Source organism: Ornithodoros turicata, chromosome 7 (assembly GCF_037126465.1).
Source record: "Ornithodoros turicata isolate Travis chromosome 7, ASM3712646v1, whole genome shotgun sequence".
NCBI classification, from domain to species: Eukaryota; Metazoa; Arthropoda; class Arachnida; order Ixodida; family Argasidae; genus Ornithodoros; species Ornithodoros turicata.
Window position 1 is genome coordinate 43,804,581 of NC_088207.1, and position 10,471 is coordinate 43,815,051.

At 48.5% G+C, this 10,471-nt stretch overlaps 1 protein-coding gene across 1 annotated transcript in view; it reads left to right on the top strand.

Moving 5' to 3' along the window:
• Positions 1-10,254, top strand: part of LOC135401188 (prostaglandin E2 receptor EP3 subtype-like) — a 33,291-nt gene extending 23,037 nt beyond the window's left edge. The window contains exons 2-4 of the mRNA XM_064633445.1: positions 7,506-7,931; positions 8,783-8,996; positions 9,560-10,254. Coding sequence (XP_064489515.1) covers positions 7,506-7,931; positions 8,783-8,996; positions 9,560-9,705 — 786 coding nt within the window. The 3' untranslated portion in view covers positions 9,706-10,254. The remainder of the gene's footprint in view (positions 1-7,505; positions 7,932-8,782; positions 8,997-9,559) is intronic.
• The last annotated feature ends 217 nt before the right edge of the window (positions 10,255-10,471 follow it).

The following is a 10,471-nucleotide window of genomic DNA, read 5'->3' on the forward strand; positions in this document are numbered from 1 at the left end:
CCCAACACACACACACATACTTTTCCCGAACCTGGCACTTAAACTAACGACGTCGGCTAGCTGAGGACCAAGTTGCGAGACGTGGTTGCACGCTATGTTCTTCGGAACGGAACGTTGGGAAAGAAACGTTCCGATGTACACCGTGCGTATCCACTAGAGAGTACGGTACGTTCATAGAACTTGACCACGTGCCATCCCTCCAGGTAAAGGACAACAACGGTGGGTGTCAGTTGCTTCTGCACGCTCCAAAGATTCTTCTATTTTGTAGTCTCTTAAGACCTCCTGACATCAACGTCATTTTTGCGCTTTGCCCCCTGTGTCGACACGTTGGCTTGTGGCTGACCTCCACGCTCGATGCGTCATCCTTTACGCCTGGTGGGCTCACTCTAATTCCAGTTGCAGTCGTAACACCAAAGGGCCATTCCTCGTTTCTCAATGCCATAAGTAGTTGCATCTATGTTGCCCTTGGTCGGCTCACATCCACAGGGAAAGACAGTGTTGCCGGTATACGTCAATGTGGTAGCAGAGAATATTATGCTCTATACTGCGAAACATAATTGCGCGGGACACCTGCTTGACCTTTAGATTACTTGCGTTTCCCTCTGGCTTTTACCAAGGGAGACGTGGGAGGCCCATAGCTACGAAATGGTACTTCATCGCTCCTGCAGACTTGTCAATAAGACTGACACTCACAGTACGCCTAAGCGTGAAGTGTTCCATTGGTTCGTCGAAATTAATCTTCGTGTGATAGCGCAAAGAATCCTGACAAAGTTATACCAACGAGAACCACCTGTTTGACACACAATAGCAATGTATCATAAAACAGCTGCTTGAAACGAGCGGCAAAACCCGCTAAAGGTGTCCAAAAAAAAAAACAAGTGGACACAATCCATGATGCGCAGCCAACGTCGTGCCACTCGTTCCACTAGCGAACGTGGAATACCAAAGTCAACTGCCCATAGTTCCTCGTGGCAGACCACGTTTCGTGCACGCACAATTCAGGTGGCTCAAAAGACAAAGCCGAAGGCCTCACGAGATCTTGGACATTAGGGATATCTTGTTGAGTTCTTTACTACTGTATCACACCCGTCATTTTGTTACAGTGACTGAAGAGCTTGGCGCGATGGTAGTTCTCCTGGAGGCCTCAAGACTTGTCCTAGCATTCTAGTTTGTCGACACGTGCTGTCACACGTCGCCTTACAATTTACGTGGGTCAAGTGTTAGCCCCCGTAGCGTTCTGGGCGGCAAGTACAATACGTCGCCCAGCGATCCCTCGTTCTGCCCCACACATCTGAAGAAGAGAATTCCCTCGAAACGTCATCCCTTATCCATTCCTCCCCACATTGTTACACTAGTATTTCTACTTTCTGTGTTCGCGTTGGTAGTTCTCTTTACGGGCATCCGGTATGTCCTCAGATGATCCTCTTGAAACCTAGCAAAGACCGTGCAAGCAGAGGTCAGGCCCGGGTACATCGCCACAACATTTAACCATACTGATTACGACTGAGCTTCTTACGTATACAGGGTGTTTGCTCTAACGTGTCCAGAAATTATATTTAAAGCGAGCGATAAAAGAAAAGCAAGTGGTACTTTTCTGCTACTTGAGTAAGAAGCAGGTACTGCTCCACAAGTAGCACCTGTTTCTTAGTCATGTAGCTGAAACGTAGCGCTCTTTTCTCTTTTATCGCTCGGTTTAAATAAAATTTCTGGACACGTTAAAGCAAACACCCTGTATATATGGTGGGACGAGGAACGTACGCGATGTTCCCGACGGCGGAAAGCATCCTTGGCAAGAAATACCAGTCGCCCACTGTCGTAGACACTGCTACACTCTCCGAAAAGGCGGGATGTATTGGGGAGCAACTACAAGCTTCTACTCCGCTAGATCGCAATTACTCCCCCTTTTTAATCACCCTGAAAGTTACTTCCCAGCACTGCTGGTAGTCCATGAACTTCACACATGACAACGCATGTTGTCCCCAAAAAGGACTAAAATGACTTTACTTTTCTTGCTACATTACTTTTAAAATGTGAAGGAGTCATAAGCATGCGAAGAACGTTCCTTCGGAAAGCTGTATGAGGAGGAGGAAGGGGAGAGAAAGAAGAGGGGAGCGACAGAATAAACCCTCTCCTCTTTTCGCAGCGTGGCCCATCAGAGTTATTCGTGGAGCTAAGTTATTAGAGCTCTTTGATAAGCTGTCAAGGCAAAGGCCAGCTATACGTTACATCTCGTGTTGGGAGTTATTATCCCACCAATTGTAAAATACTGCCCAGAGTCATGGTCTCGGCCAGGCCAACAAACACAGTTCTGCTATGGGCAGCATACACACAACACTGTTGGACTATTCATTTCGCGTCAGCCGCAACGTGATTGTGCAGTCCTTATCCAGTAGCCAAACGAGCTACGTCATCAACCAACTATCCGCGAAGAAGATCTGGGAAAAACTGGAGCAAGTAAATAGAGGACAGCTACTTGAAAAAAAAAAGAAAAAAGAAACACCTTGAAGCGGGAACTGAATGCGGTTAAATGGACCAAAGAAGAAAATGCATCTCAGTATATGCATCGTGTCGAATCTCTGTGCATACAGCTCCGAAGCTTGGGGGAGACCATTGGATCTGCAGAGGCTGCCGCTATTGCTATCCAGGGACTACCGAGAGCTTACTACGGTGTCGCCCGAGGTTTCGACGTTTGTAGCTTGGCAGGCGTGACGCTCGAGAAAGTGAAATATACACTTCGTCAAGAAGAACAAACGCCCCCCCCCCCCCTTATATTAGTTTTTCCGAAGAGTGTCAAGAGGATCGTGAGAGCACAAATAACGGTCAAGAAGACGAGCCTCTTAAGACGTTCCACTCGTACTAGGAGACCACCGGAAAGACTACAAGTAGACCCCAAACGCAAAGCTTATTGTGACATTGTGACTGAAGAACTTACAGACCCACGGTCCTACGGTGAAGCGATGGCTTCACCTCAACGCACAAAATGGCTCGACGCCATGGATCAGGAGCTAGCCTCTCTACACCAAATGCAAACTTGCACACTAGTTCCCAGGACCGAGGATATGAAAGTAGTGAAGTCCAAATGGGTATACCGTATTAAGAGAGACGCCACTGGGTAAATCGACAAATTTAAAGCACGTCTTGTTGCCGTAGGGACCTCGCAGGTAGAAGGCCTGGATTACTTTGAAACGTTTTCACCTGTAGTGAAGTTAACCAGTCTACGAACTCTCCTCCTTGCTCTTGAAGAAGGAATGCTGATGCGACAACCAGACGTGAAAACTGCTTACCTACACGGAAAACTGGAAGAGACAGTATACATGAAGCCCCCTTTGGGCAGCCCTGGAACAGATGGTAAAGTCTGCCTACTTAACAAAGCACTATATGGGCTTAAACAGTCAGACAGAACGTGGTACCTCACGCTCGATAACATCCTAAGGAACCAAGGCTATAAAAGATTCGAATCCGACAGATGTGTGTTTATGTTTTAACCAAAGGCAACGAAAGTCATCCTAAGTGTATACGTGGATGATATGCTTATGTTGGCCACATCCGCACGGCTTCTCCAAACAGCCATGAAAGAATTGGGTAAAGAAGTCGAACTAAAGGATTTAGGAGAGCCGAGTTACATCCTTGGTATAGAGGTACAACATGATAAGACCCTGACTATCAGCCAGAAAAAGTACGCCGACGAGATCCTAAAGAGATTCAAGATGGAGAACTGCAAGCCAGTGCGAACGCCAATGGTCCCTGGAGGCAAAGATGAGGTGGGAGAAGAGTCCTCCGATAACAACCGCCCGAACGTCCCGTACCAAAGTTTATGATAGGAAACCTCATGTATTTGGTACAAGGCACGCGGCCGGACGTCGCCTTCGCCGCCAGCTTTCTTAGCCAATTCAACCAGAATCACACGCAGGAGCACCGGAGGATGGCGAAAAGGGTTCTGCGCTACCTCAACGGTACAAAAAACTTCGGCATTACCTATCGTGCTTGCAGGGAGCCGATTTGAGGCTACATTGACGCGAGCTGGAATGAGTGCAGCACCGGCAGGTCTCGGAGCGCTTACGTCTACACCATGTCCCGAGGAGCGATAAGCTGGAAGTCCAATAGGCAACAGCTGGTCGCATTATCAACTTGCGAAGCTGAGTACATTGCGATGACTGAAGCGACGAAGGAAGGGAAATGGTTGAAGACCTTCATGGCAGAGCTCAGATTCACCAACTACGGCACTGACATTTTAGAACTACGCTGCGACAACCAGTCGGCCATCAAAATAACAGAAAACCCTATGTACCATCAGCGAATCAAACATATCGGCCTTAAGTACCTGTTCGCCAGGAACGAGGTGGAGAACAATCACTTCAAGCTGACTTTCCTGCGCACCGAAGGCATGATCGCCGACGCTTTGACGAAGGCAGTATCAAGTTGTAAGAACACAGTTTGCGCAAAAGCTTTTGGCTTTGCAGACTTTCCTTGAGGTACGCCTCACTGACATTTTGGGTAGGATTTTCTCGACGCGAGGGGGTCGTTTGTTGGACTATTCCTTTCGCGACAGCGCAAATCCGCAACTTGTTTTTTCTTTTTCTTCCTCCTCCTTTCTTCCACGGTCCTCGCGCACTTCTCTTGCTGGACGAACCAAAGGCCAGTTGACTGCTGTCTTGCTCCTCCGGTTCTGTCTTGGAACGACACGTCGCGGTTGCCGCACAATAATAACCCCAACAAACCCCCGACGAGGGCCATTATTTCCGGATTCGTAAAGTGAGGTTTTGAATTGTTCGAGGGGCTGAACTGCGTAACTTTGAACGCTGTCTACTAATTAATTCCATGTATCGTATCGTCGATTTCTAGTCCGTATATGGAGCTCGGGTTTGCAAAAAGGTATACGTCACGTCTGCTAGGATTGACAGATCTCCTTTACCCCTGACGTAAGAGCTTTTCGCCTAGCTCCTCCCGGTACGTCCATTTAAAGGTTCCGTTCTAAATTGACAACTGTTTACCCGCTCTCGCTCATAAAACGTGATTCACCGTTCCCAGGAAATAGGTGAGTCAGCATTCCTATACAGCAAGATAGTTTTCCCTCATGTAGCTCCGACGCGTGATGCCCTGGAGTTGGAGTTGGACGGACTAAAAACGGCGTGACGCCCTGTTTACCCGTGTGTTCATAGGTCCAGGTCAAAAAACGTTTGAGTATTCAAGCTGCGCACATTCAAAATGCATTCATGGCCCGGAAATCGGGGGTTTATAAAACAAGGGAGAAACACAAGGCAGAGGTCTTGTCCCACAGGATACCGTTCATAAAGCAGGGAAATTCGTAGCTCGAGGGCTGCAATACTTACTGACTGTCCGTGGGCAGAGAAGGGCATGGCCTGTGACATTGGTTGAGTGCGCCAGGTACGTTTAAAGACCATTATTTCGTGCCTTGATGCATGTCATCGTTCTCCTGCTTGTTGCTGATGACAACTCTGCCATCTCACCTACAGATTATATTAGATTAGAGGAGATAAGAAAAGAAAAAGAAAGAACGAGCTCGCACAATAAAGTGTTCCCAACGCCTCACCAGGAGCATATCCTCGAACATTATCCGACAGCAACCCTGCAGAAGTTGATGCGCTATTTCTAGGCCAGGGTGTCTACCAAATTGCAGCTTTCAAATTCCCTCATTTTTCCAGATTTCCACTGACTATTTCGAGCGGATTCCCTGACCAAAACAAAAGGGAACTTGGTGCCTGCTGCTACATTTTGATACAGGTCCCTCATGAAACGGATCACTTATTGAGTATTAGTGAGGATGTCCTACATTTCTGCCTCTCAGCTTGTCGCCTTGGCGAACTGCTACTCGCGGCAATGTTGCTGCGGCGTGACTATACTGATCGGCACTCGCGACGGCACATCGCGGCACTTGTCTCCGATTTTCCCTGACTTGAGCTGATTTTTAGCAAGTTCCCTGAGAATCCCCCCAATTTTCCAGTCGCATCAAAATTCCCTGACAATTCCCGGTTTTCTAGGTTGGTAGACACCCTGCAAGCGGTCTGCCTGCAGGTGTGCCGCCATGTTGCTCGGGGGACCGTGCGTCCTGGGCCGACTTCACAGGGAACTGTGCCGACATTTGTCTCAGAGAGTGGCGCGGGTTCGAATCCGTGCGCCGCCTGCGCTGCCTGGGTGCTTTCCCTGGGTTTTCCTCAGACGGTACCCTGGTGACTGTCAACAACCAGTCAAGACGACTAATTGAGATTCATGAGTCATGGAAAGTAGATACTCCCGAAGCCTCGAACTCTCGTATTCCATGCTGACAATATCTAGTTCGCTGGATACATTTCCTTTCCCGCATTTGGCAGACGACACAAACACTGGGTAATTGGACTCCTTTCTAACCTGCCAATCCCTCTCAAGCAAAGGAAGAAAGACTGAGAAAGCAATGTACAAATAGGAGAAGCGAGATTTACAGCTAAACGAGGACATACCAGCGGCATCCATTATTTTCGGATTGTTTGCACGATTCCATAAAAGAGAGAAAAAGAAACGCAAATGACTTGCGACAGGTTCCAAGAGAAAATCTGATGCCGCGCGCGTGTGACTTCATTTCTCCTCCACTTTTTTTTTCTCGTCCTTTTTTATGGTGTTTTATACGGTTTCGTCGGTTCTAAAATGCGACAGACGCCCGTCAAGGTCGTGGATTGGGTGACATTTCGTCAGAACCACTATTTCGAGAAAGCCGGAAAGGGTTAGGCGCAAGATGAATAAATAAATACGTAATTTGAGGTAGCCATTCAACAGCCAGAGCTGCTACGAAGGAATGTATGCGCAGCATTTCCGGGGCTTGTACGGTCCTGCACCTCGAGTCAGGTGATTTTTCTCGCCTTTTTTATTTAGGAGCGTCGAAACCGAACAAGGTTATTTTGTAGCGTAAACAATGCGATTAAGAAACCGTAAGGATATCGTTTCACACAGAAGGCCAAAAGTTTGTTATAGTACGTACGGCGTTTCTCGAATAAGCCCGTTTCTTTACTTGACGTAAAAAGGATTATTAAAAAAAAAATGTGTGCATGGCGCTTCATTCATTGGCTGCCCCTTCACTTTGGCAAACCTCGCTTTGCAAAACGACGTTTTAGCAATAAAGAGAGCATTGTATAGAGGCCAGGTCGGGTCTCGTACAGGTTTAGATGGCGAACAACTGTCGCTACTGGGTACACACGAGGGCAGATAGAGAGAGGAAGAGCAGGAACGAGGGGGGCTGCGTCCTGGGCCGACTTCAGGGGGAAATGTGCGTCGCGGCAATGTGTATCCTCTAGACCAGCCCCTATGATAGCCGTAGGCTGCAGCTGTTTAGTAGCATCACCTGTCACGTCACACGTCAGGATCCGAGGCTCAATGCTACTTTCAGCACAAGGTGGTTACATTGTTCTCTATGTTGCCTGTCGTACATTAGGATAAGTGCTTTAACAAAACAGAGAGCTCAAGACGTCACAACTCCTTCTGCATTGAGTGCTTTTTTGTTTCTCACTCTTCTTCAGCACGTGACGTACACCCGCATCCGGAACGCCATCTTCACCCTATGGATGGTGGTCATAGTGGTGGTGAGCCTCCCCTTCGTGGGCATGGGGACCTACTACGACAGCCCAGCCGATGCTGCTGCTGCCGGAGACAGCGTTCGTTGCACTCGTTATCGGTTTGCCGTCGGCCAACGGGATGTGGCCTACGCGTACCTCATGTTTTCAATGGGCGTCCTCCTGTGTGCCGTCATCGTGGCCTGCAACATGGCCGTCGTTCGGGTCCTCTGCAGACTGGGTCCGGGCCGGCCGGAACGACCTACGAGGACCATCGTACACAAGGACAGTCGGGAGCTCACCTTCAACGCTACCACGCCTGATGAGCTTTCTTTTGCCAAGCTCATGATAATCCTCTGTCTTTTCTTCGTGGCTTGCTGGCTGCCACAGATGGTGAGCGTTTGACTTCCTTCCTGTATGTGCCTTCAGAGTAGCAACGTCCTCTTAACACCACACGTCCAGCCTGTTAAAGGAGCAGTGAAAGCCCCCTTGCCTATATTTTTTTTATTTGGGCTTGCGGCGCATTGTGCGACAAGAAAACGCGCTCTTGCAAAATAATGATTATCGTAGCTCACCTGTAGTGTGCGCGATGTCTTTGATTTGCACCCTCTAGTCCTGACAGCTCGTAAGTGAATGAGTGTTGTTGACGTCACTCCATGACGTGCACAGCCCGCCTCAAGTAGCACTGCGCAGTGTTCGCAGCAGACAAATTTTGAAGCTCAAACCGAGGGTGATTACCTCACGCCAGTAGATCGGGTAGCAGTAGTTTGCCCAGAATTTCGTCCTGGGGGTGTGGGGGTGTATTTACAAGCTTTTGACGAAAGATTGTGTAATTTCACAAGATTTTAGGTGGGTCTCCTTCAGATTTTGGGAGGGTGTTAAGGATGTGTGGGTGTAGAGGGGTCTGGATAAATCACTGTCGGGCAGGGTCTCCAATATCACGTCGCACCGCCCATGGCAGACGGTACGTTGACGGTATACGGTACGGGATGGATGGTACGTTGGTCCAAGGTGCAGTGGCCGACTTAGTCGCTTGCCAACCAAAAACCGACCACTGGTTGACAGTCGGCAGTTGCATAATTTTCACGATGCTTTTGGATTATTTGGGCTGTGAGATGACACTGTACAGCGAAAATGTTGTGCTCATCATAAACTGCTTGATGGATGAAGCAGGGTTTCGTGTAATGCAATGTTCTTTTTTTTTAAATTTTTTTTATGGATGTCACATGTACTTTTTGTTTCAGCTGACCATTGTAGTTGCCCAGGTGAATCCTGCAATCCGGAATCACGTGTTCTACTACTTGGCTGACGCTTGTATGGCACTAAACTTCACCTTGGACCCAGTGCTGTACGTGTTGTCGCGCCGTCAGCACCGCCGTGGCCTGCGACGTCTCTTTAGTTCCTGCTTTCCTTGTTGCTGGATGCAAGGCCGCGGCTCTGCACGCTCCATGAGGATAGGTAGGGTAAACGAGGTATCAGTGATTCAAGGAAGTGTGCAAAAGGACGACGGAAACGAGATTGAAAATGTAGAGGGAAACCATACTGTCTATAGGGAAGCCCAGGAAGAGAACTAGGGAAGGGGGCCCAAGATTCCACCTTGAGAAGCGGTTGTGACACCTGTCACCGCGGCTCATGGGCATTAAGACTTAGTACAACGAACGCTCACAATGCAGACATGGATTAAACTCACGTCTTAAAGGGGTTGTGAATCCAAATTCAAATATTACACAAAATCACGTTTGAAATGTAGATTTATGGGTGCCAAACATCTCCGTCGAAACCCTTTCACGCTGCGCTCCCGCGCCACGGAGTTATGGCGCTTTGAATATGAGGAGATCCTTTCACTCTTGGCTCGCCTCCTCCTCCTCGCCCGATCTCGGTATGACGTAGTACCGAGCGCGCCACGGATGTGCGGAGTTCTCGTCCTCATGACGACGCCTGTGAACACGCTGAACAGGCTGAATTTTTCACGATGTTTGCCTCCGTCCTTTGCTCACCCTTTTTTCTTTCTTTTAACGCAGAAACAAAGATTTCCCGAGAAGGCACATGCCACAGTGAACCCAACCATACGTCAAAGTCTTCTTTTGGCATTCCTGTGATAACTCGCCTATCTACGCTTCGTCGTACTTTGAGTGCTCCACCCGATTACAAGTGTACTGCTATCTAAGCAGTACCCACGAAAAAGGCAACACTGAGACCACAATCACCTGTTTCTCATCATGTCCTTCATGGCACTCAACACATGTGACGATGCGGACTGGCTCCTATTGCCCCGTCTGTTCTGCACGGGTCTTCATCGACGTATCGTTCTTGTAACATGTGTGTGACAAATGTATATGACAATGCATGCAGTGTGGAGGAACCAATCGCAAGTTCTTGGCAAGAAAACAGGGCAAGTGATGTGGTCTCCCAACTTCAGGCTGGCACTGCAAACTGTACTGCGAGGAGGTACATTTCACTGAGAACTAAAGCTTAGCGTGCAGGCCATATGAATGTACAGCATTATTACTCGTTTGAATGTAGTTCAACGTGACTGGGTGGTCACAGAAGAGCGGAAAAAGAAATGTTGATTATTATTGTCCTCAACAACAACACAAGAGAACGTTGACCAGCAGTGCCCAAAGATACCAAGAAACATTGCCTCTTCATGCAAGGAACATTACCTCTGCCATTCTCTGCCAAGAAGCATACCTCGCAAATAAAGTAGGCATTGGAAGTGACTGCCTATTCGCGTTGTATGGTGTTTACGTAGTATACTCAGCTAAACGACATTAATAGTACTGAAAATTCATTACCATACACTAGAGCACTGCACGGGCCGACTTTTCCGGGCCCGACCCGGCCCGGGCGCATCGAAAAATGGCCCGGCCCGACCCGGGCCCGGACCTTCATATTTTTATGCGGCCCGGCCCGGCCCGGTGACCCAGTGACTA